This window comes from Leucopleurus acutus (assembly GCF_964270905.1).
Source record: "Leucopleurus acutus genome assembly, chromosome: 2".
NCBI classification, from domain to species: Eukaryota; Metazoa; Chordata; class Mammalia; order Artiodactyla; family Delphinidae; genus Leucopleurus; species Leucopleurus acutus.
Genome location: NC_139143.1, coordinates 4,343,105 through 4,371,080, shown reverse-complemented (window position 1 = coordinate 4,371,080; position 27,976 = coordinate 4,343,105). Strand labels below are relative to the sequence as shown.

Genomic DNA, 27,976 nt, shown 5'->3' with positions numbered 1-27,976 from the left:
TATTGAACAATGGGGTGCACATTTAGTTGGCAATTCTGTAGTTTGCGTGGATTTCTGGTTTCACATCACAGATGATGCTCAAAAGCTGGTTGATCACACTTTCCATGGACTTGTTGTAGCTTCCGTTCAGTTCTTTTATCTTCTCTAGCGTTTGCGCTTCTATTTCTTCCGAGATATTACTCTGAGAGCCCATTATCTGACAAAATAAAACAGACAATTCACTACATTATACATCATATTAAAATTTAGTTGTTTTGTAAGAGTAGCATCGACATATATACACTACGGAATGTAAAATAGTTGGCTGGTGGGAAGGAGAAGCATAGCACAGGGAGATCAGCTTGGTGCTTTGTGACCACCTAGAGGGGTGGGATAGGGAGGGTGGGAGGGAGGATCAAGAGGGAGGGGATATGGGGACATATGTATGCATATGGCTGATTCACTATGGTGTACAACAGAAACTAACACAGTAGTGTGAAGCAATTATACTCCAATAAAGATCTATTAAAAAAATTTAATTGTTTTGTAAGTTAAATTCATTTTGGCTTGTTTGTCATTTACACTATGCATTATTTTTCCAGAATTTTTTCAGAGAATGGGTAAGATTACCAGTATTATGAGTGGGATGGATACACTTTTCTAAAAGAATATTATCTGCAAAAAAAAAGTCAAACCTGAATCACTATGCTGTGTACCTGAAACTATATTGTAAATCAACTATTAAAAAAAAAAGGAAGCTGGCCACAACAGGTGACTTCTACTTCTAAACTGACCTTCACACAGTACAAATTGAATGCAAGTTCACAGTCATTATACCATGCTCAGAAATTTTTTCATGTATTGATATTTATAATAGTTTCCATTGAATTTCTGTATCTTACCTATTGCTTGCCTTCTGTATTAAAAGTCTGGAAAATAAAGTTGAAAGACATCATTAAACCCATTTTGCTGGTCTTTAAAGAGCAAATACCTGGTTTGTCAATTTTTAAAATACATTATCTGAACTCATTAAATCTTTTTTTTTTTTTTTTTTTTTTTTGCGGTACACGGGCCTCTCACTGTTGTGGCCTCTCCCGCTGTGGAGCACAGGCTCCAGATGCACAGGCTCAGCGGCCATGGCTCACGGGCCCATCTGCTCCGCGGCATGTGGGATCTTCCCGGACCAGGGCACGAACCTGTGTCCCCTGCATCGGCAGGCGGGCTCTCAACCACTGCGCCACCAGGGAAGCCCTTTTTTTTTTTTTTTAGAAAGATACAGCCACAGTATGCTCAATAAGATACTTTCACATGCACAGGTTTACCTTTTTTTAGGTATTAGATATAATCTTGAAAATTTTGGTATAAATTGGGATATACAGACGTTTGGTCCCTAATTTTTATGGCTCGAGTTACAATTTTTTGATGGTGTGAAAGTGATACAAATTCAGTAGAAACTGTACTTTGAATTTTGATCTTTTCCTGGGCTAGTGATATTCTATACGATACTCTCTTGTGTTGCGGAGCAGTGAAGGCCACAGCTCCCAGTGGGCCCAGTGATCTCAACGGTCAACAACCCTTATACTCACACTCATTCTGTACCCAAACAACCATTTGGTTTTTCACTTTTGGTACTGTATTCAATCAATTACATGAGATATTCAACACTTTATTACAAGATCAGCTGTGTTAGATGACTTTGCCTAACTGTAGGCTAATGACAGTGTTCCAATCACGTTTAAGCTCACGTTTGGGCTAAGCTATGATATGGGTAGATTAGGTGTATTCAATGCATTTTCGACTTCAATAGTTTCAACCTACCATGGGTTTATCAGGAGGTAACCCCACCATAAGCTGAGGAAGATATGTACTTGTCCATCTAGTTCCATTGTAATTTTAGACTTCTGTTTAACTTATCTTTCTGATTGGTCTTTCATGGGCAGTGATTCCCAGTATTTCCCAGTACCTCCTCTATCTCTTAGCCTCTCTGTCAAGTAATGATATGACTGAAATATAATTTTACCAGAGGAGTTACCAGTTTAAAGGGATTCTGCAGAGAAACCCTTTGTAAGGTTATCCTTTGCTAAAGCAAACAGACAACTCCTAATTTTATCTCCTTTGTAAACTCAGCCTTTCTTGAACAGGACATTGTGAAGGCAACACAGCTGGTTTTTCTCTTCCATGAGTGTTTATGGAAAGTATGCATTTAATTTAGTCCAAGAGACCTCACTAATGGTTGATTTTTTTACTTCAAGGTAAAGAAGGCTATTCTAAATTCTAGAATCCACATGATCTTTCTGGGTCCCAAACTTGAAATCAAATGCAATTGAGGTGATCAGGTTCAAGTTCTTTTCTGTTTATAGTCCAGGCAATTGGGGCCTCCTAGTTCAAAGAAAGTCATTTTGGGGTGATATAGCTTCTAAGACATCAAATAACTTTTATAAAATAACATTTTGATAAGTGAGTATACAAGAAGCACAGACATGTGGACGAAATTTCCCTTGCTATGAAGATATTGAAAAATAGAAGAGAACTACTTACCAAAATTAGTTCTACCAGAATAAAATTTTTCCTCTAAATCCAATATTGGATTTTTTTTTGAGTTTGATAGAGTCCACCAAACTCAAAAAAAAAAAATTATTGTTTCTAAATTCAATGTCTTAAGTGGTGAAAAATTTAACAGACACACAGTTATGAAACTATTATCTACTTTTCTTTGGAGTAGTGTTAAAAATAGTTATTATTAGGCTAAGTTATTGCAACTGTCCTAAAGGACTTTGGAAAAGTTCACCTCAACCTTAGGCTCTTTATTTTTATTGGAGTGTATTTGCTTAACAATGATGTGTTAGTTTCCGCTGTACCACAAAATGAATCAGCTATAGGTATACATATATCCCCTCCCTCTTAAACCTCCCTCCCACCACCCCCATCCCAGCTATCTAGGTCATCACAGAGCCCCGAGTTGAGCTCCCTGTGCTATACAAGAGCTTCCCACTACCTATTTATTTTACACATGGTAGTGTATATATGTCAATGCTACTCTCTCAACCTTAGGCTCTTTATCTTTTAAATGGGGATAACATCACCCATTTGATGGGATCATTTTAAAAAGTCAGCCGGATTCATGAATGCAAAGTGGTGCTGTCCAACAGAAATGCAATAGCCCCAAAGTGAGCCATGTAAGTAATTTTAAATTTTCTAGAGTTGTATTTTAAAAATTGGTAAAATTAACTTGAATAATATTTTTATTTAACCCAATATAATCATACTACTCTTTTAATATACTGTGTAATATTATTGCATTATTGTTTGTCATACTAAGTCTTTGTAATCTGGTATGTATTTTACCTTTATAGAATGTTTTAATTTGGACTAGCTACATTTCAAGTGCTTGGTAGCTACATGAGAATTACCATCATTTTTGACAGTGCAGGTCTAGGGCGGCAGATGACAGCCACTAGTATTAGTTATATTCTTAAGGTGCTTTGTTAAGGTAACATGATAATTTTCTGAAGATATTTATTATGAAGACAGTGTTTAGCACAGAAGCTTAACACTGAGCAAGTAATCAGTAAATGTTAGTAATGATTATTATGATTTCTCACTGTGTTGCTTGTACTTTAAAATTTGTATAATCCATCTTAAACTTTCAGAAACATTGGAATACCCTTGTCAGCAACCCATACTCCTATGTCTCATCCTACATAATTATATGACATTATTTCTGAGTTTATTTGACCTGCAATAATTTGAGTTTCTGCACTGTTTCCTAGATGGTACGATAGCGTGACTCACCATACACCACTTTAAATTGTCTTCCTTGGGAAGAATTGCATTTGTATCTGAAGACAGTGCTACTTTAAGCCATGTAGGAGTTTAAATGAATGAATGTAAGCTCCACAAAGGGAGGGATAAGTGTCATCTCGTCCACTGATGAGTTATAACTGCCTCAAACATTGCCAGGCACATAGTAGATGCTCAATACATATTTGTTGAACAGAATAGAATGAGCAGATCACCAGGTGTTACAGAGAACTTATTACCTGTTCTACTGTTCTTCTTGGCCAAAGCCTGCTGCTTGAATATTTGGGACACTGTATAAATTAGAAGTTGATAATTAAGTGACAACTAGTGGTACATTTGGTCGAAGGGTACAATTTAAAGACTTCTCTATGTGTATTTTCAAACCTTCAGTGTTGAGACTGATGTGTATAGCTTTACAGCTTAATGACCGATGGTGTTCGTGAAATCTTTCAGCATTCAATAAGTTTCTTTTTAAGTTGTTTACATGTTCCAGTTTAAGGGCAATCAGAGGTTCAGGTCCCACACACAGTTTTGCGTTCTCAATTTGTGGTTGCTTCAAGGAAACAAAAATGTTTTCATGATATGAGTTTAGGAAGAAAGATTAAAGACAAAAATCTTCAATATGCCCAGGGCAACCATTTTCAGGTCTTTGGTTTACATGAATGGTGCATCTAACTTCTACTTGCATTAACAGTAGATTTCATTTTTCCACTGTAGTAGTCCAGATTTCTTTTTATCTTCTTCGGTAGAAGATGTTATTTTGTAGGACTTTTCCAAAGTTCTACAGGATGGTTGCAGTAACTCCATCACTATAGTTTTGTCTTTTTGAGAATATTGTATAAATGGAATCATACAGTATATACTTCGTATCCAATATAAATGAAATCAAACAGTATAAATGACGGCCTTCTCTCACTCAGCATAGCATCTTTTTTAGAGTCAACCAAGCTATTGCATATATTTTTAGTTTGGTCTTTTTCATTGCGGAGTGGTATGAAATTCTAGCAAGGGATAAAGTGAAACAAGGAATAAGTAAATAAGCAAGGGATCAGTAAATCTTTGTTCTAAAAATATTCGTCGATATACAGCCCACATTGGGATACTTGCTTCTATTGACAAGTCAGGGGAGTTGGAAAAACCCAGACATGAACAAGAGCTAAAAAGCAACCAAAAAAGTAGCATCAAGGAGCAACCCTCACAGCAGGCAGAAAACTGGTTTCTTGGGTCTCCTCCCAGACCTCCCACATGCCCTGGGTTAACGATGATGAGCTTTAACTGGAATAGCTCTGTGTCTGACATATGGAGGTCACGCCAGGAAAGAAGATCTGTGCTCATGGTTGACAATATGCTTGAGGTAGCAGAGGCTTAAACACGCTGAACTTTTTATGTAAGCTTTTGATCAACTAGCTGTAAGATTGGCTTAGAGCTCTAATTATGAGAGTAATGAGGAATTTTAATTATTCTCTGACACAGAGAACAAATATCCTGAACCAGTTTTACATTTTAGGAGATTCTTCTGGAGAAATAATATTTCAAGAGATTAAACCCAGCCACTTTCTAAAATGATGGTCAGTTTTGTAATTACTTAAAAATGCATATATTAGAAATATCCAACACAGGATCAAAAGAGCTGATTGGTGTGAAGAATGATTATTTTTTCAGGTCCTAATATGGCATGGTTATGACAGAACTCAGTAGGAAAGATAAAGGCATGGAAGAGATGTTTAGTTATTCATTCTTACTGGATACTTATTGGATACTTACTGTGGAGCAGACTCCATACCAATGTCAAGGAAAGCAACAGAGAACAAAACAAAGAAGGTGCATTTTGGTGCTTATAGTCCAGCAGGAAAGATAAACAATAAGCAAAATATGTAAATATATAATATATCCAGTAGTGATAAATGCTATGAGTACAATGGGTACTTACTTTCTTTTTTTATGAGAGACACAATTTTAGATAAGGTGATCAGGAAGAAGAGCTAACAACTAAACAGAGATCAAGGAGAGATGAATGTGTATAATAGAAGAAGATCCTTGGAATGGATAGAGCATAGGCAAAGGCCCTGTGGCAGCAGCCTGTTTAGTTCTTCTGGGGTAAAACAGGGAGACATATGGCGAGAACAGAACAAGTAGGGACAAAAGTAGTAAAAAAATGTTACAAATGACCAAAGTAGATATTGTTGTCTATTGCTGAAAAGTCTTCTGGTATTTCCTGATGATTTCCTTTTCAATTAGCTGGCTTCATTCCGTAAATCTTTCATGAAAATATAAAGCAATGCTGTTTCCTACCCTAACATTTCAAAAATATCTGCGGTTCAGAGTAAAAGGTAAGTGCATGACATTTTCAGAGCTGACAGTTTAGAGAGATAGCCAAGGGCCAATCATAGAGGGCATATATGCATGTGTGGACTTGGGACTTCATGATTCCTTTTTCCAAGTATCGATAAGAAGAATTTATTTTCGCTGAGTGGTCCACTTTGTTCTAGAAGTGGCTTTTTATTTTAAGAAACAGCCCATTGGAAAAGTTTTTCCTACCGTGTAATCCAATTTACCCGATCCCACCTGGGCTCCGCACCTACTGCCACTAAAATCAAAGCCGTAAACAGAAAGATTTACAAACTGCTTGTAGTTCATCTTGCAATGTCAGGCTTCTGCACAGAGCTTTATTTGTATTTTTGCTGAGGCAAAAAGAAAATGTATAGACTTTAATTATGGCACATGGAATTTAAGCCATATTGTAATCAGCTCTGAAAAATTCATGCGCTTTTATATATATATATATATACACACACATCTTTATTGGAGTATAATTGCTTTACAATGGTGTGTTAGTTTCTGCTTTATAACAAAGTGAATCAGTTATACATATACATATGTTCCCATATCTCTTCCCTCTTGCGTCTCTCTCCCTCCCACCCTCCCTATCCCACCCCTCCAGGCAATCACAAAGCACGGAGCTGATCTCCCTGTGCTCTGCGGCTGCTTCCCACTAGCTATCTACCTTACGTTTGGTAGTGTATATATGTCCATGCCTCTCTCTCACTGCTTATATATCTTTTTTACTGTAAACTGTAGATATTTTTTTAAGTGCTAGTGTAGGAAATAGCATTTCTTTATATTTTCCTAAAAGATTTGTTGAATGAAGCCAGCCTGTTGAAAAGGAAATCATAAGGAAATACCAGAAGACTTTTCAGCAATAGATAACAACATGTACTTGGGTCATTCCTAAATCTTGAATCCACCAAAGGAAATTTGGCCTAACAAGTTCATTGTAGAACATTGTACAACACTTTTTATTGATTCTATTAGTAAACGTTAACAGACAACAGCAACCAAAATGTTCTCTGATGTTTCTTTCTTTCTAAAATGTGTTAGTCAATAATCTGTTGTAGTTGTGGCTCGGGGGCTCTAGAGTGCAGGCTCAGTAGTTGTGGAGCACGGGCTTAGTTGCTCCGCAGCATGTGGGATCTTCCCAGAGCAGGACTCCAACCGGTGCCCCCTGCATTGGCAGACCACAACTACTGAAGCCCGCGTGCCTAGAGCCCATGCTCCGCAACAAGAGAAGCCACCACAATGTGAAACCTGCGCACCACAGTGAAGAGTAGCTCCTGCTCGCTGCAACTAGAGAAAGCCCACGTGCAGCAATGAAGACCCAATGCAGCCAAAAATAAATGAATAAATACATTAATTAATTAAAAGAAAGAATCTGTCGTAGGAATAGTACTTTAACCAATTCCATCCACTTGTATATTTGAGAATACGATTTTTAATCTACAATGTGTTAGACAATAACTATAGATTGACACTTTCTATGACAAATCAAAACGCCTTGGAAGTGAAAATGTAAAATCAGTAATTCTGTAACGTTTAAGATTTTGCTTGATATTCAACCTTGGTTGAACTATATTCGCTCCATCCAGGGTATTTTTCTCTCCTGGTAGTGTGTATGACACCTTATGAGGATTAATATCATTATTAATGAATATTCATACCTTATAGCCTATGGTGCAAAAAATCAGTGCTGACTTTCTTACTTACCTTAGCGTGTTTCTGTCGAAATTCCTGATCTCTCTGCATTCTGTACTGGTCAATTTCTGCCATTGCTTCCTCCTTGGCTTGACGCAAACGCTTGGCTTTTCCTGAAAATTAACAGTGGCATAGAAGGAGCACTATGTCTTTTCAACCCATCTGGAATTTACAACTTGATTTTTAAAAATATGGGTGAGGTCTTACATTATTACTATTATTATTATTTTTGCGGTACGCGGGCCTCTCACTGTTGTGGCCTCTCCCGTTGCGGAGCACAGGCTCCGGACGCGCAGGCCCAGCGGCCGTGGCTCACGGGCCCAGCTGCTCCGCGGCATGTGGGATCTTCCCCGACCGGGGCACGAACCCATGTCCCCTGCATCGGCAGGCGGACTCTCAACCACTGCGCCACCAGGGAAGCCCTCTTACATTATTTTTTGACGCTTTTTTTTTTTCTAGAATGACATCCTGCATTAAAACATGAGAGATATTGAAAAATTCCTGGTTTTTTCAGTTGGATTCTTTAGAACATGGAAATGACAACATTCTTTCACACCTCCATGTTTCAATAAAATATCTGCCCATTTACTCACAGCAGTACCAGCCAGAGAACAGATTTTAGCTGTCACTGAGTCAAAAAGACATTATTTGGTCAGACTTTCTGTCCTGATTTGCTGCCAGGAATCCTTCAGTCCATACCAACTGGATTCTATTGAATACTGGCAGATCTCCAAATGCACAAACATGCAGCTCAGACTCTATCAAACCAACTAACAATTTTTTCAAGCATTTTATTGGGTTTTTTCCTTGCCATTTGTTGACTCTAGAAAGTCTGATTAAGCCCCAGCAGCACATCAAAGTAGATACTTTTTGTGGTAGCTTTCTCTGAGGGGGACTTGAAAGTGATTGTAAAACCAACCGTTTTTAATGGTTATGAGATTTAGTTAAGTAGCTCTCTTTTCTTTTATTAAGAGCAAAGGTGTAAGCCTTAAGCCAGCAGACAGCAATGCACATGAAAGTTTCAGACAAACACAAAGCTGTGGAGATCATTAGGTGAGCACATGACTTTTTTTGACAACCAGAGTAAGTTTGGGGGGTTATAGAGTAATAGTCATCGCTGCTAGGCACTCACCACCCACCACCTTCAGATACTAATGCTTTGTGATCATTAAAACTTTAAAGAAATTCTCAACTGTATTGAAATTAATTTGTCTCAGAATCTATCGTCTCTTTATTTTAGTTAAATGCCTTTATTCTTTTGCCCATTTAACATAGTTTCTTCTCTCTGATAAGGTCTCAAGCTTTTGTTTTTAATCGTTGTCAAGGGTTTGTTATATGGTGTAGACTTTGAACTAAATAAGTGTATTTTCAGACATAGGAAACAAACTTATGGTTACCAAAGGGGAAAGGGGGGAAGAGGGATAAATTAGGAGTTTGAGATTAACATATACACAGTACTATATATAAATGTAAATTAGATAAAATAGATAACCAGCAAGGACTATATAGCATGGGAAACTATATTGAATATTTTGTAATAACCTGTAAGGGAAAATAATCTGAAAAAGAATATATATATATATATATATATATATATATATATATATATATATATACACACACACACAGATATATATATACACACAGATATATATATATATATACACAGATATATATATATATACACAGATATATATATATAAATAACAGAATCACTTTGCTGTACACCTGAAACTAACACAACATTGTAAATCAACTATACTTCAATAAAAATAATGAATGAATAAATAAATAAATAAATGTGTTCTCTTTAAGTAGCATTAAAAAAAATCTTAAACTTTTATCTATGTGTCAATCTAGATACAGGCTTTTACATGGTTTCATCTTTCTGTACCTTTGTTGTATTTGAGTGTAGATGGTGTCTAAATTTCTCTCCCTGCTGTGTATGAGTTGCTTTGCTAGTCACTGTATATAGATGGGATAAAGAGAGTCGCTGAGTTATAAACTGAGATGTGTCTCTTTGAATATGTATTACCCTTGAATGGGACTGAGCTGAGCTCATTCAGAACAGAATCTGTCTACACTCTCTGTAAAATCCAAGATCTCATATAAATTAATGGTCTTCTGATGCTTGAGGCTTAATGGAACATTCACAGCAATGCTTACCTTTTTCCTACTTAATTAATGCTCCTTACCATTTTGCATATACAGATTTCTTTATTCTCGATAGTTCTAACCATTTTGTGGCAACCAAACACATGCTATCCGCAGAACAATTAGATATGTTGGCAAGGAAAACTGTTGCTGGATCCCCAGCCTGCTTTCTTATCACGGCTTATCATTCACATTAGGACAAAAATATGTTTAAGATTTTTAACATTTTCTTAGTTATAATGGGTTCTAGGATACACAATGATGGGTTGTAGGATACGATTTTATCCAATCAACCACATAAAACATCTTGACTTTCCACCTTAATTGCAAATTATGTTAAATATACTGGTTTCAAAGTCTCGACTCTAGCACATAAAAATAATAATAGAAAGAAGAAAATCTCCATGTGCCCTGCCGCCGGGAAGAATCCAGTACTCCACTTAAGAGGCTGCATATTAGCTCCATCGTGCAGTGACAAGCTCAGAGTGTGTCTGAGCCCCTCCTCGTGGCACCAGTCACCCGCTGGTTCTCATTCAGTTAAAGAGGAGAGCCACAGGGAAGTCGCTGCTAGCACAGCAATTTTCTGGAAGGACTGGGCAGCTGCCGCCTGTGAGAGCTTGCATATCTTCCACCTGATTTCATCCAGGGCAAGAAACTAGAGCCTCACGCTGACTGTCTCGCTGGAGGTGAAGCAAAATGCATGCAACAAATCCACTTGTATTAACCTCTAGCTGGCTTCTCTGTCTCTGCGGGAGATTTCCAAAGTTTTAAATTACATCTCTTTCGGAAAGACAGATACCATTTGATATTGCTTATATGCGGAATCTAAAAAAAAAGGATGCAAATGAACTTATTTACAAAACAGAAACACAGTCTTAGAGAATGAACTTATGGTTACCAGGGGCAACATGTCGGGGTGTCGAGGGATAGATTGGGAGTTTGAGATTGGCATGTACACACTGCTATATTTTAAATAGATAACCAACAAGGACCTACTGTATAGCACAGGGCACTCTGCTCAATACTCTGTAATAACCTAAATGGGAAAAGAATTTGAAAAAGAATGGATATATGTATATGCATAACTCAATCACTCTGCTGTACACGTGTAACTAACACATCACTGTTAATCAACTATCCTCCAATATAAAATAAAAATTAAAAAAAACAGCATAAAAATTACACCTCTTTCTTCTTAAGCATTAAAAACATGGCTGCTGTGAACCAAAAGGGGTTCATTTTCTTATTTCTCAATACTTTCTCTATCAAACACAAGGGCGACCCTATGACAGATTTTAAATACAACAGTCAAATTTTTGTCCCAAATTTCCTCCAAGATCACACAGGCTCATTAGGCTGAATGCTCTAACTTTTGTTTTAGAGAATGTGGTAATCTCACATGTCACGATTTTAAATACTGCTAAATCAGGTGCTTCAGGGTGGTGCAGGAAAGGATGGTTTTCATTTATTCATCCATTATTCATTCAATATTTATTGAACACTTATTGCTACTTATTACTTATTACACTTATTACTACACTTAATACTACTTATTATGCACAGGGCTAGAGCCAGAAAAATATATGATATGGTCCTTGCCTCTAGCTAAGGTACGTATGGTGTATTTTTGTTTTTTTGGCTGCGATGCGAGGCATGCAGGGTCTTAGTTCCCTAACCAATCAGGGATCCAACCCTCACCCCTTGCATTGGGAGCACAGTCTTAACCATTGGATGGCCAGAGAAGTCCCAATATGGTGTATTTTGGAAACATGTACATGCTGCTTCAACGTCCAAGAGGAAAATTAGAAAATGCATAAAATTGTGAAGGATACACAAAATCAACTGTGAAAGCAATGAAACAGAAATCTTGGTTCTATTTGTTTTGTGACAGTTAAAGATGACAACATTTATGGAAACTTCTACTATGAAAATTCTAGAGCTTGTGCTTCCCCTTCATCCCAAGAGTCATGTTGCATCTTCTGGTAACAGAGGAAGTGAAAAATACAAACAGACCCACACATGTAGAGTAAGGGACTCAGAAAAGGCTGCTAGGGGAGGTCAGGGAAGCCTTCTGAGGAGGAAACGTTAAGCTGAATAGACTTAGCCAGGACAGAAATGGGAATGAATTGTCTACTTTTGAGATTAGAAAAAATACAAGACCATCTTTTCTGAGATATTTTTGGGCAAATTGGACTACCAGGGAATTCCCTTATTTTATTAAATTTATTTTATTGACGTATAGCTGATTTACAATGTTGTGTTAATTTCGGCTGTAGAACAAAATGATTCAGTTATACATATAGATACATTCCTTTTTTCATATTCTTTTTCATTATGGTTTATCACAGGATACTGAATACAGTTCCCCTTGCTATACAGTAGGACCTTGTGGTTTATCCGTCCTCTATATGATAGTTTGCATCTGCTAATCCCAAACTCCAAATCTATCCTTCCCCCAACCCTCCTCCCCCTTGGCAACCACAAGTCTGTTCTCCATCTCTGAAGTCACTCATTTTTAGACATTTGGTTTGTTACACAGAAATGTCCTACATTCAACAAGCCATTATTGGGATCTATCCTATAGGATGTTTTATGGGAGGAAAAGTAGGAGAGAAAGATGTTTGGATTGATTTTTAGGTGATTTGTGGGGAAAGGACTAAGAAATTGGGCAGGTTACACTTGAACTCTATGTGGGGACAGAGGGCAAGGCTCACAGCTGCATCCTGCCTGGTTTCTTGGCTAGAAGAGGCCAAGGGACTGTCCCAAGATGCTGATGGGTCCTTGAGACACTCTGTTGGTTGTATGGCTAAACTGGTTCTGGAACGTGTTCTGGTGGGAAGACAAGATGACATTGATCATTTCCGAAGGAAATCAGAATGATACAGTAGGCACTGATACAATAAGATGTTAGAAGCTTTGTAACCTTAAGCCAGTTATTTAGTTTCTGAACCTGAGTATTCTCATCTATAAAACAGATTTAGGAATCTACTGCAAAGAGTCATTGGAAGGATTTTTAAAATTGTATATGAAGTGATTGTAAGAATATGCAACAATTTCTAATCATTGTTAGGAAAACAGATTCCAATTCCTGGGACCCTTTTGCTAAGAAGGAAGGCAGCGAGTAAAGCATGAGCTGGAGGAAAGGTCCCTAGGATGTCACCAAAAAAGAAGCCTCTGTAGGCTTCCCTGAGGACACCTACGTGGGTATATCCAGAGGGTGGCTGGACAGACATCTTTGGAATTCAGGAGAAAGGTCTAAAATGGAGACAGAGATTTGCTTGTTAGTCATCTGAGTTTGTGCGTGTACTAGTCCTAGCAGCGGGTTTGCACTGAAATCAACGCCAGGGGACGGGGTGGGGGGGGGGTGTGGAATGAGAAGAAAAGAGGGCTAAGGTCTCAACCTAGGGATCACCAACATTGGGGGATGAGGAAAGGAAGAGGAACCTCAGGAGGATCTGAGAGTAGTCATCAGAGAAGGAGGGGAAACCAAGAGAGAGGACAGAACTGTGCAAGGAGGAGGTGGCCAACACACATTCCATGGAGTGGAAATAAGAGACATCTAACCAACCAATACTCCTGTCTATCTACTATGTCCCCCACTCTTCTAGGTCTGTTGATACAGCAGTGAAAACCACAACAGACAAAATTTCTGCTCTCGTGGAGCTCTGAATGTAAGAGGGGGAAGCAGAGATAGGAAACAGGTAGTAAGGATATAATACGGCAGGGATGATGAACACTGTGCAGGGGAATCAAGGCACCTAAGGGACAGAGAGACAGCAGTGGGTGCTGACACAGATAGGGCAAGCCTTTCAGAGGACGGGGTATATGAGCAGAGACTTCAAGGAATGAAACAACTAGCCATGCAAATGCCTGAAAGGGAAGAGCCTTCCAGGCAGAGGGAACAGCAGAGGCAAAGACCCTGAGGGGGAAGGGTATTTGACCAGTTCAAGGAACAGTAAAAGCATCCGCCTGGCTGGGTCACAGGTCAAAGAGAGCAGAATGGTTGAATGTTAGGAAATGATATCAGAGAGGCAGCAGTGGGACCAGATCACGGAGACCTCTTGGGGTTGATAAAAGACTGGGATCCCTGAGGTGCTAAAGCCATGAAAGGTTTTTAGCCACAATGTGGCATTATACTACTTCTGGTTTAAAAGGATTTCTTGGGACTTCCCTGGTGGTCCAATGGTTAAGACTCTAAGCTTCCAATGCAGGGGGCACAGATTCGATCCCTGGTCAGGGAACTAAGATCTCACATGCTGCGCATAGTGACCAGAAAAGAAAAAAGAAAAAAAATAATACAAGAAAGGATTTCTTTGGCTAGTGTGGTGAAAATAAATTGTAAGGGCTAGGGAGAAGCAGGAAGATCGATTTGAAATCTATTGCAATAGGTCAGACAAGTGTTAATGATGATTAGAAATAGTAAAGCAGCAGTGGAATTGACAAGAAGTTCTATATACTTTGAAGACAGAGTTGATGGAGACACAGAGATAGATGAGTCAATGCTGGCTCCATCATTTTATTTTGGGGCAGAGTCAAGAGAGCAGTTTAATTGAGATGGCCATTAAACATCTAGTGGTGTGGGGAGAAGGCTGATGTTTATACAAATTTGGAGATTAGGGAAGTAATTTGGGCTGGAAATATTAAGTTTGGGAATCATCAACCTAGAGCCAGGATTTAAAGTCATGGAATTAGATGTAATCACTTAGGAAGTATCTGTGGATACAGAAGAGAGCAAGTCCCACCTGGGCCCCCAACCGTAGAGATTGGGAAGATGAGAGAAAGCCAAGCATGAGAGCAGGGCTGCATAGTCCAGGGAGGGAAGAGTTTCAGAGATGAAAGAGGAATTCAGTTGGGACTGAGATAGTTAATTAATTGGATTTAGCAACTTTGATGGTCTTGACAAGGGGGGCTTTGGTGGAGTTGGAGGGACAAACGTCTGATTAGAATGGGTTCAGGAGAAAATGGAGTTTAAAACAATGTAGACACAGGCAATACAGGCAACTTCTTTGAGACGTTTTCACTAACAAAAACAGACTAAGAAGGTAAGGACTCAGGATAGCCAAGTGAATCTGACAATTAGAGGATGTTGGCTTGTGTCCTTCAAAATATGTTTACAATCTGGTACCTGTGAATGTGACCTTACTTGGAAAGAAGGTCTTCGCAGATGTAATCAAGTTAAAATGAGGTCATGCTAGGGCTTCCCTGGTGGCGCAGTGGTTGAGAGTCCGCCTGCCGATGCAGGGGACGCGGGTTTGTGCCCCGGTCCGGGAAGATCCCACATCCACGGAGCGGCTGGGCCCGTGAGCCATGGCCGCTGAGCCTGCGCGTCCGGAGCCTGTGCTCCACAACGGGAGAGGCCACAACAGTGAGAGGCCCGTGTACTGCAAAAAAACAAAACAAAACAAAACAAAAAAAATATGAGGTCATGCTGGATTGAGATGGGCCCTACGTCTGATGACTGGTGCCCTTCTAAGGAGAGGCAGATCTGGAGACAGAAGCGTAGGGGCACAGAGTAGACACACAGGGAAGAAGACCTTGTGATTACAGAGGCAGAGATTAGAAGGATGAAGCTCCAAGCCAAGGAAAGCCAAGGATTGCCGGTGGTCAGCAGAGGTCAGGAGAGAGGCACGGGACAGATTCTCCCCGAGGGTCTCCAGGAGGAAGCAACCCCGCCAGTGCCTTGTGTCTGGACTTCTGGCCACCAGAGCTGGAGGTTAATACATTTCTGATGTCGTAAGCCACCCTGTGTGTGGTGATTGGTTACAGTGGCCTTAGGAAGATAATATAGTGGCTTAGAGAATCAGAGCAACAATGTTAGTTGAGCTTTGGAAACCAAGTCAGATACTCGAGTGTGGTACAAAGAGTAGGTATACAAGTGAAAAAAAAAAGCATAAACGGAGCAGAGGTCACCTTGATTTGGTATAAACACAAAGTGCACTTGAGGAATGCTTGGAGATTTCTATCTGTTGCTGATAACATTTTTATTCTGCTCTACCACATAGAAAGAAAAAAAAGGAAAAAGCTTTCTTGGCTTTGGGGGGTTGTTAATATAATGATATAACCAACCTGGTTTAAAGAATGCTTTTATTTGGTTCACCTACTACAAACATTGGAAAAAGTGAATTTGCCAAGGAAGCAAAGAAGCTCCTCTCTTTTGGTGCCTATCCTCATCTCTCCTTTCATTACTCTACCTCCTTGTAATTACTTTGCTTTTTCTTTTACTTGTTCTTTCCTTGTTAAAATATATATATATATATATATATATATATATATATATCATAAGTAGTTTTGTGTAGATCCTGGATTGAATATAACCAAATGTTATTAAGAGATGAAAATGTCGTGTGGTTATTATTTTAACATGACCCACTCAAAGAAATGAAAGTCCAATATACCTACAAATACCCCATTAGTCTGTGGGCTATAAAGAAAAAGGAAGCATTTACAAGCCTACAAAACATACAAAACAGGGCCATGAATTTTTACTGTAACAATTTTTATTTTATTCGTTCAGTAGAAGGCGTATCTTCATGAATCAGAACACACACTTGCATAGTGAAAATTGATGAAATCAAGGTGCTTGTTTAAATAAACTTGGAATATCTGTACACTGGGAAACAAACAATTACAAATGCTGATTTACAAAACTATTGTTGGTAGACCTCCTAGAGAGCCAGACAGATCTGCACTATTGTATTCCCTGATGTGTTATCTAAGTGAGAAGTAGAAATATTTCAATAATTTATTTTGCACTAAAGTATAATTCAATGGGGACTTCATCAAAGACGCTGAGGAGGTCAGGGGAACTCAGCTGAACTCAGAATCCTCGTTAGTAAGTAGCGGAAGAATACTCAGAGCTAATTCTCGTGCAACCCCTTCTGGGTACCAACGGGTGTTTTAAGTCCTTTATAAGCATTCGCTCAGTTGATTATGACATCGACTCCACGAGGTAGATACTGTTCCTCCAATTTGAGGCTAAGGAGGTCAAGGCATCAGGATCCTAAGAGACGACCTGCCCAGTGCCACCCAGCCAGTTGGAGGCTCAGCCCACACTGTCTGGCTGCAACCCCTGCGGGTGTGTCCCTTTCCCAGATTGCAGTGGTATAAGTGAAATAAATACTGCTCTCATAAAAGGTCATAACTTAAAGTAAAAAATCATATTCCAAAGAAACACAAGTCCTTATTCCTCCTGTTGATAATGGTACCTTGAATTTCTATTCTAATTCTGATCAAAGATGCAGTTCAATTCCCCAAACCTGGGCTCCAGGATAGGTCCCAGTTCTGTTGCAAAAATGTATTTAGTTTGTCTTCGGCCAACACACCCACTTTGATGCTTTGATTGATGAACAACTTTTAGGCAAAAGGTATTAACTTCAAGTAAAATTATTTAAAATAGTGTCAACCTACTGTGATTCCAACTGAATTCAACCAAACAGTGTCTCAAATAAAAATTTAGGTGGAGGTCTTAACTAATAAATACAAAGGAATGCATAATCGGTGAATAGAGGCAAATATCTGAGTTCTTCAAATAAAAATGTAGGTAAGGATCTTAACTAAAAAATACAATGGAATCCATAATCAGTGAATAGAGGCAAACATCTAGAAGCAGACCCAGTCTCCCCCATTACAAGAAAAAATGACCCAGAAGCTGCAGCAGTTGTAAAAAAGAATGAAATTAGACTGTGTATTCTATTCTTCTATTTCATTCTTCTATTGTTATTACTTATAGTAATATACAATATATATAGTATAAGTTAAAAACAACAATAACTAGTTAGTTTGTACCCTGCTGCCTTAGGCATCATTTTCTGATCCTTAAAAATATTTGGGAGCAAGCAAGGGAACATGTTGTTCTCGCTTCCCCTGCTGCAGCAGGAGTCCCAATAAAGACTTGCCTGAATTTCTCACCTGGCCTCTGATCAATTTCTATTGGTTTAGGAGGTCAAGAACACTGATTGGTGACATACTCTGTGGCAACACCACGAAGGGACTATCACCCCCTTCCCAGGAGAGGATCTGGGCACCTCCAGGACCACTGAATGCTGCTTCCCAGTGTGTGACAAGTGGCCACCTGAACCTCTTGTTTCAGAGTCAGCAAGTTTGCCGTGTGGATGAAAAGCTTTTGGTGCTCCAGCCAGGAGGCAGGGCTCTGCCTCTGAGGTAGGAGAGCCAACTTCAGGACACTGATCAACAAGAGACCTCCCAGCTCCACATAATATCAAACGGCGAAAATCTCCCAGAGACCTCCATCTTAACACCAGCACCCAGCTTCACTCAACGACCAGCAAGCCACAGTGCTGGAAAACCTATGCCAAACAACTAGCAAAACAGGAACACAACCTCACCCATTAGCAGAGAGGCTGCCTAAAATCATAATAAGGCCACAGACACCCCCAAACACACCACCAGACATGGACCTGCCCACTAGAGAGACAAGATCCAGCCTCATCCACCACAACACAGGCATTAGTCCCCTCCACTAGGAAGCCTACACAACCCACTGAACCAACCTTAGCCACTGGAGACAGACATCAAAAACAGGAGGAACTACAAACCTGCAGCCTGCAAAAAGGAGACCCCAAACACAGTAAGATAAGCAAAATGAGAAGACAGAAAAACACACAGCAGATAAAGGAGCAAGATAAAAATGCACCAGACCTAACAAATGAAGAGGAAATAGGCAGTCTACCTGAAAGAGAATTCAGAATAATGATAGTAAGGTTGATCCGAAATCTTGGAGATAGAATGGACAATAGATTGGACAAAATGCAAGAATCAGTTAACAAGGACCTAGAAGAACTAAAGATGAAACAAGCAACGATGAACAACACAATAAATGAAATTAAAAGTACTCTAGATGGGATCAATAGCAGAATAACTGAGGCAGAAGAACGGATAAGTGACCTGGAAGATAAAATAGTGGAAATAACTACTGCAGAGCAGAATAAAGAAAAAAGAATGAACAGAACTGAGGACAGTCTCAGAGACCTCTGGGACAACATTAAACGCACCAACATTCGAATTATAGGGGTTCCAGAAGAAGAAGAGAAAAAGAAAGGGACTGAGAAAATATTTGAAGAGATTATAGTTGAAAACTTCCCTAACATGGGAAAGGAAATAGTTAATCAAGTCCAGGAAGCACAGAGATTCCCATACAAGATAAATACAAGGAGAAATACGCCAAGACACATATTAATCAAACTGTCAAAAATTAAATACAAAGAAAGCATATTAAAAGCAGCAAGGGAAAAACAACAAATAACACATAAGGGAATCCCCATAAGGTTAACAGCTGATCTCTCAGCAGAAACCCTACAAGCCAGAAGGGAGTGGCAGGACATACTGAAAGTGATGAAGGAGAAAAACATGCAGCCAAGACTACTCTACCCAGCAAGGATCTCATTCAGATTTGATGGAGAAATTAAAACCTTTACAGACAAGCAAAAGCTGAGAGAGTTCAGCACCACCAAACCAGCTTTACAACAAATGCTAAAGGATCTTTTCTAGGCAAGAAACACAAGAGAAGGAAAAGACCTATAATAACGAACCCAAAACAATTTAGAAAATGGGAATAGGAACATGCATATCGATAATTACCTTAAATGTAAATGGACTAAATGCTCCCACCAAAAGACACAGATTAGGTGAATGGATACAAAAACAAGACCCTTATATATGCTGTCTACAAGAGACCCACTTCAGACCTAGAGACACATACAGACTGAAAGTAAGGGGATGGAAAAAGATATTCCATGCAAATGGAAGCCAAAAGAAAGCTGGAGTAGCAATTCTCATATCAGACAAAATAGACTTTAAAATAAGGACTATTAAAAGAGACAAAGAAGGACACTACATAATGATCAAGGGATCGATCCAAGAAGAAGATATAACAATTGTAAATATTTATGCACCCAACATAGGAGCACCTCAATACATAAGGCAAATACTAACAGCCATAAAAGGGGAAATCGACAGTAACACATTCATAGTAGGGGACTTAAACACCCCACTTTCACCCATGGACAGATCATCCAAAATGAAAATAAATAAGGAAACACAAGCTTTAAATGATACATTAAACAAGATGGACTTAATTGATATTTATAGGACACTCCATCCAAAAACAACAGAATACACATTTTTCTCAAGTGCTCATGGAACATTCTCCAGGATAGATCATATCTTAGGTCACAAATCAAGCCTTGGTAAATTTAAGAAAATTGAAATTGTATCAAGTATCTTTTCTGACCACAACGCCATGAGACTAGATATCAATTACAGGAAAAGATCTGTAAAAAATACAAACACATGGAGGCTAAACAATACACTACTTAATAATGAAGATATCACTGAAGAAATCAAAGAGGAAATCAAAAAATACCTAGAAACAAATGACAATGGAGACACAACGACCCAAAACCTGTGGGATGCAGCAAAAGCAGTTCTAAGGGGGAAGTTTATAGCAATACAAGCCCACCTTAAGAAGCAGGAAACATCTCAAATAAACAACCTAACCTTGCACCTCAAGCAATTAGAGAAAGAAGAACAAAAAAACCCCAAAGCTAGCAGAAGGAAAGAAATCATAAAAATCAGATCAGAAATAAATGAAAAAGAAATGAAGGAAACAATAGCAAAGATCAATAAAACTAAAAGCTGGTTCTTTGAGAAGATAAACAAAATAGATAAACCACTAGCCAGACTCATCAAGAAAAAAAGGGAGAAGACTCAAATCAATAGAATTAGAAATGAAAAAGGAGAGGTAACAACTGACACTGCAGAGATAAAAGAGATCATGAGAGATTACTACAAGCAACTCTATGCCAATAAAATGGACAATCTGGAAGAAATGGACAAATTCTTAGAAATGCACAACCTGCCAAGACTGAATCAGGAAGAAATAGAAAATATGAACAGACCAATCACAAGCACTGAAATTGAAACTGTGATTAAAAACCTTCCAACAAAGAAAAGCCCAGGACCAGATGGCTTTACAGGCGAATTCTATCAAACATTTAGAGAAGAGCTAACACCTATCCTTCTCAAACTCTTCCAAAATATAGCAGAGGGAGGACCACTCCCAAACTCCTTCTACGAGGCCACCATCACCTTGATACCAAAACCAGACAAGGATGTCACAAAGAAAGAAAACTACAGGCCAATATCACTGATGAACATAGATGCAAAAATCCTCAACAAAATACTAGCAAACAGAATCCAACAGCACATTAAAAGGATCATACACCATGATCAAGTGGGGTTTATTCCAGGAATGCAAGGATTCTTCAATATACGCAAATCTATCAATGTGATAAACCATATTAACAAATTGAAGGAGAAAAACCATATGATCATCTCAATAGATGCAGAGAAAGCTTTTGACAAAATTCAACACCCATTTATGATAAAAACCCTGCAGAAAGTAGGCATAGAGGGAACTTTCCTCAACATAATAAAGGCCATATATGACAAGCCCACAGCAAACATCATCCTCAATGGTGAAAAACTGAAAGCATTTCCACTAAGATCAGGAACAAGACAAGGTTGCCCACTCTCACCACTATTATTCAACATTGTTTTGGAAGTTTTAGCCACAGCAATCAGAGAAGAAAAGGAAATAAAAGGAATCCAAATCGGAAAAGAAGAAGTAAAGCTGTCACTGTTTGCAGATGACATGATCCTATACATAGAGAACCCTAAAGATGCTACCAGAAAACTACTAGAGCTAATCAATGAATTTGGTAAAGTGGCAGGATACAAAATTAATACACAGAAATCTCTGGCATTCCTATATACTAATGATGAAAAATCTGAAAGTGAAATCAAGAAAACACTCCCATTTACCATTGCAACAAAAAGAATAAAATATCTAGGAATAAACCTACCTAAGGAGACAAAAGACCTGTATGCAGAAAATTATAAGACACTGATGAAAGAAATTAAAGATGATACAAATAGATGGAGAGATATACCATGTTCTTGGATTGGAAGAATCAACATTGTGAAAATGACTCTACTACCCAAAGCAATCTATAGATTCAATGCAATCCCTATCAAACTACCACTGGCATTTTTCACAGAACTAGAACAAAAAATTTCACAATTTGTATGGAAACACAAAAGACCCCGAATAGCCAAAGCAATCTTGAGAACGAAAGAAGGAACTGGAGGAATCAGGCTCCCTGACTTCAGACTATACTACAAAGCTACAGTTATCAAGACGGTATGGTACTGGCACAAAAACAGAAAGATAGATCAATGGAACAGGATAGAAAGCCCAGAGATAAACCCATGCACATATGGACACCTTATCTTTGATAAAGGTGGCAGTAATGTACAATGGAGAAAGGACAGCCTCTTCAATAAGTGGTGCTGGGAAAACTGGACAGGTACATGTAAAAGTATGAGATTAGATCACTCCCTAACACCATACACAAAAATAAGCTCAAAATGGATTAAAGACCTAAATGTCAGGCCAGAAACTATCAAACTCTTAGAGGAAAACATAGGCAGAACACTCTATGACATAAATCACAGCAAGATCCTTTCTGACCCACCTCCTAGAGTAATGGAAATAAAAACAAAAATAAACAAATGGGACCTAATGAAACTTCAAAGCTTTTGCACAGCAAAGGACACCATAAACAGGACCAAAAGACAACCCTCAGAATGGGAGAAAATATTTGCAAATGAAGCAACCGACAAAGGATTAATCTCCAAAATTTACAAGCAGCTCAGTAACAAGAAAACAAACAACCCAATCCAAAAATGGGCAGAAGACCTAAATAGACATTTCTCCAAAGAAGATATACAGACTGCCAACAAACACATGAAAGAATGCTCAACATCATTAATCATTAGAGCAATGCAAATCAAAACTACAATGAGATATCATCTCACACCAGTCAGAATGGCCATCATCAAAAAATCTAAAAACAATAAATGTTGGAGAGGGTGTGGAGAAAAGGGAACACTCTTGCACTGCTGGTGGGAATGTGAATTGGTTCAGCCACTATGGAGAACAGTATGGAGGTTCCTTAAAAAACTACAAATAGAACTACCATATGACCCAGCAATCCCACTACTGGGCATATACCCTGAGAAAACCAAAATTCAAAAAGAGTCATGTACCAAAATGTTCATTGCAGCTCTATTTACAATAGCCCGGAGATGGAAACAACCTAAGTGCCCATCATCGGATGAATGGATAAAGAAGATGTGGCACATATATACAATGGAATATTACTCAGCCATAAAAAGAAACGAAATTGAGCTATTTGTAATGAGGTGGATAGACCTAGAGTCTGTCATACAGAGTGAAGTAAGTCAGAAAGAAAAAGACAAATACCGTATGCTAACACATATATATGGAATTTAAGAAAACAAAATGTCATGAAGAACCTAGGGGTAAAGCAGGAATAAAGACGCAGACCTCCTAGAGAACGGACTTGAGGTTATGGGGAGGGGGAAGGGTGAGCTGTGACAGGGCGAGAGAGAGTCATGGGCATATACACACTAACAAACGTAGTAAGGTGGATAGCTAGTGGGAAGCAGCCGCATGGCACAGGGATATTGGCTTGGTGCTTTGTGACAGCCTGGAGGGGTGGGATAGGGAGGGTGGGAGGGAGGGAGACGCAACAGGGAAGACATATGGGAACATATGTTTATGTATGACTGATTCACTTTGTTATAAAGCAGAAACTAACACACCATTGTAAAGCAATTATACCCCAATAAAGATGTTAAAAAAAAAATATTTGGCCATATACGTATTAAATATTTATATAAAATATAATATTTATATTTAATATTATAAACATAATATATAATGTGAATATTATATATATAATTCTTATATATTTTTATATTTTAAAAAATATAAAAGATATTTATATATTTTAGAAAAGAAAAAATTGAAACTCAGAAATCCTCAATAACTTGCAAAAGAAACATAAGAAAAAGCCAATGTTTTTTCTATTTTGTTGCCTCACTTTTTAAGTCTGTTCACTCACCCCCAACTCCGCACTCCCGCTCCTTCAAAACAAAACAAAAAACAAACTCATCTGTCTCAGCAGCTGGTAAGTGGGGGCCTGTGATCCTTATACAACGGGGCCTCCAACCCCTAATCTGTACCCCTTTAGGCAAAACCTTTATTTTTTTAACATTTATTTATGCCATCTACTGGATTATGTAACAGCTTCACCGGGATCTGAGGCAGCCTTCTTAATGGAATAAATCAATATTTTTGCAACATAATATTAAACATGTCCACCTTATTAAGCTTATATTTTTCTAAAAGGATTAACATGTAAATTGCTGTGTTTTCTCTCTCTCTCCCTCCCTCTCTTTCTCCCGTTTAAAATGAATATTCCCAAGTCTCTTTCTAGCAGAGACTGTATGTGTAAGTTTCTGAGGGACTTTCCAATAAATGGATTTAAGAAAGAGATGGTGATTCTAGACCTTCTACAATGGTGTTCACTATTGTGATCTGTTGGTTCTCATTCTGAATCTCTACTCTGCCTTCGTTATGTCAGATTTTCAAATAAATCTCTTTATGGAAAAAGATAAAGTGAAACATATGGGTTTATAAAAATGATGGCTATCTGTACCTCTCATGTCATTTACATATTTACGTCACTGGGGACTTCTTTAAGGAAAGGTCTAGGTCTACTCATCAGCATATGTATTAGAGTGGCTTGGAAATGGTGGGTGCCCTATAAGTACTTATTGAGTTAAATAAATGAATGAAATAAAACATAGTGAAATATGAGAGAAGCTACAAAATACCAGGTAGCAAAGGTATTATTTTATTTTGCCTTAGCGTGCTTAAGAAGTGAGTATGATGCCCAGTTACAGCTGGGCAAGAAAACACCTTCTATCCAGTGAAAATGCTTCTCAAAGCTGTTTGAGGCAGAGGAGAGACATTCTCTGTAAAATTGAGTGCAGAGGTTATTGGTTGAAATAACATTTGGAAACATATTTTCCAAAATGTTTTTAAGGTCTGGGTATGTACTATTACTGATTGATATTTGCTTGAATATTTAAGAACAAAGACGAAGAAAAAGAAAAGTACACAAGTACTTCCAGTGACCGGCAAACAAAATGAACGTTTTGTATACGAATAATACAGTATGGATTTTCTAGTACTGACTTCTGAGGAAAGATTGCCCAAGGACAGCACACGTACTTGAGGAAAGGAAAAGAAGTTTGGCTTTTATCTTTATTATGAAATCGGAGCTTAGACTGTTCTGACTGGTTCCCACTTTCAAACAACTCGTATGATTTACAGTACTTCTCTAATGATGTTGAAAAAGGAGAAGTAGTTGGTAAAAATCATTTGGATCCTATAATAATAGTGATTCTTGTTTTTTCTTTTTTTGGTTTCTCATTTGTTGTTTACTTATTTTTTTTATTGAAGTATAGTTGATTTACAATGCTGTGTTAATTTCTGCTGTATAAGCAAAGTGATTCAGATATATATATATATACACACACACACATTCTTTTTTTAAATATTCTTTTCCATTATGGTTTATTATAGGATACTGAATAAAGTTCTCTGTGCTGTAGAGTAGGACCTTGCTGTTTATTGATAACATCGATCCTGTATGTGCTTTATCATTGTTTCACTTCTTCCATAATGGAAAATAAAGGTAACATAATGATCACATCTTAAAATAAGTTGGTTTTCTGTTCTGGATATTTTAAATGTGGTAAAGAAATATGAATAAAAAATAAGAGAATTTTCTACACTGTTTCAGCTGGCAGGTACTGGACTGCTTTGTTTCCTGTACAATTACGCTGCATTCATACCATTTTGCCATCCTTGGCATGGTTTCTTGTAGAAAAAGAAATGGAGAAATAAGTGAAGTTTTCTTTTTCATTATCTTTCGCCATCCTGTTCTCTTCTAGCTCCTCCACATGGGGTCTTTTTCTTTTTTGTTGTTGGTGCCCACCTTGCTGAGTGTTCAGGAAATCAATTTATCTTAAGAAAGGAAAATGATTTTGCCTGCGGTAGAAAACCCCAGGGGACAGAGCAGTGCCTCAGCCGGACTTCCTCTCTCACATTGTAATGTCCTGTGCCTTCATTTCATGCGATACACTGAAACTAGCTTCTGCCAGTATCACCCGATTCCTATCACTCCATGCATCTAACTACTTACATAAGCAACGATTTTAAGACATGATCCCTATCTCGCAGGGCTTTGAATCTAATTGCAGAGACAGGGCATGTGATTAGGGAGAAGGTAAATGACATACCTTCCTACGGATTAAGTCATCATGTGATAGGAAATGGGACAGTGGGAAGAACAGAGGTCTTGGCCCAGGGAACATGAATTTGGGTTGCAGATCTGCGATCTCAGTTTATTCATTATAAAAATCATGTACGTTTTGTACCATGCAGTTGTTAAGATCGTGGCGGGGTAATCAGACCCCATCCAAATCCAGTCTCTACCATTTACCCTCTGTGCGACCTTGGGAAAGGGGCAGAATTTCTCTAAGCATCACTTTCCCCTTTTTGCAAAATAGATTTGTGTGAGGGGTAAATAAGATAAGCTTTGAACATGGTGCTTGGATGATATTTTCTATTTTTAAAAAAATATTATGGCAAATTATGGACTCAGTTTCTAGATACGTGAAATGGAAATAATAGTAATACCTAATTCATGTGGTTGTTGTAAGTATCAAGGAGAACAGGAAGGGACTTGAGGTTTATTGAGAACATCTTACCTGTTAAGTCAGTAGATGCAGGGCTAAATAGCAAGAGTATTAGAAAATGAGAATAAAATGGAAATATTTTTAAAAATTAGAAATTAAAAGCTATCCAGAGAGGGAGGAGAATGAGCCATTAACTGTTATGATCACAATTTTATGGAAACAGAAACCGATGCTTACAGAGCTTAAGTCACTTGCTTATGGTCACTCCTTAGTAAGCAGATTCAATCTGGAAGTTGTCTATCTCTCTCTTTTTTTTTTTTTCTTGGCCACACTGCATGGCTTGTGGGATCTTAGTTCCCCAACCAGGGATTGAACCCAGCCCTGACAGTGAAAGCACCAAGTCCTAACCACTGGACAGCCAGGGAATTCCCAGTGGTCTGTCTCTGAACCATGTCACAATATTGAGACACTGCGGCTGGGCAATGTGAAGGAACTTGCAGAGGCAAAGCTTAAGCCTGTGTCTCCCTAACTTCAATGTCCATTATCATTTCACTTAGCAGGTAGCCTGTCCAAAAGATCTAAGCTGGCAAAATCCATCCCCACTACAGTGATGGGGGACAGACAACTGGGTAGTTTCTATGAACTGGCCAAGGTCTACCAGGGAGTGTGGTGGAACCAGGATTTTTTTTTTTTTAAAGAAGATGTTGGGGGTAGGAGTTTTATTAATTAATTAATTTATTTTTGCTGTGTTGGGTCTTCGTTTCTGTGCGCGGGCTTTCTCTAGTTGTGGCAAGCGGGGGCCGCTCTTCATCGCGGTGCGCGGGTCTCTCACTATCGTGGCCTCACTTGTTGTGGAGCACAGGCTCCAGACGCGCAGGCTCAGTAGTTGTGGCTCACGGGTCTAGTTGCTCCACGGCATGTGGGATCCTCCCAGAACCAGGGCTTGAACCCGTGCCCCTGCATTAGCAGGTAGATTCTCAACCACTGCGCCACCAGGGAAGCCCCACGGAACCAGGATTTAACCAGAGTCTGCCTGCCCCTGAGATCCGTGCTCATCCTACTGCACCCCCCCTCGTCCCTTTTTGTGACAAAACTCTCACAAATCAGACAGAATGGAGACTTACTCTTCTTAGCCTCCTCGAGCTTGTCCTTGGCCCTTTTCTCTGCCTGTAGGAGCTGGTGGATCCCTTGAGACTGGCTGGTCATGGCGGCGGCTCCAGCCAGGCGGCTTCTGTGACTCTGGGAAGTGATGGATCTATTTATCCTTAGAGAAATCACCACATAGCTCGAATTGTTGTGTCAACAGTGAGTTCTAAGCACAGCTGTTGGTTCCAAAATGGCCTGAGTGAGTAGGATA

At 38.7% G+C, this 27,976-nt stretch overlaps 1 protein-coding gene across 1 annotated transcript; it reads right to left on the bottom strand.

Moving 5' to 3' along the window:
• Positions 1-22: 22 nt before the first annotated feature.
• Positions 23-27,825, bottom strand: ATP6V1G3 (ATPase H+ transporting V1 subunit G3; the record flags this gene model as incomplete). Its single annotated transcript, XM_082834807.1, has 3 exons — positions 23-196; positions 7,822-7,922; positions 27,744-27,825. 3 exons carry the CDS (start codon positions 27,823-27,825, stop codon positions 23-25), a joined length of 357 nt encoding a protein of 118 aa, XP_082690933.1.
• Between the last annotated feature and the right edge of the window lie 151 nt (positions 27,826-27,976).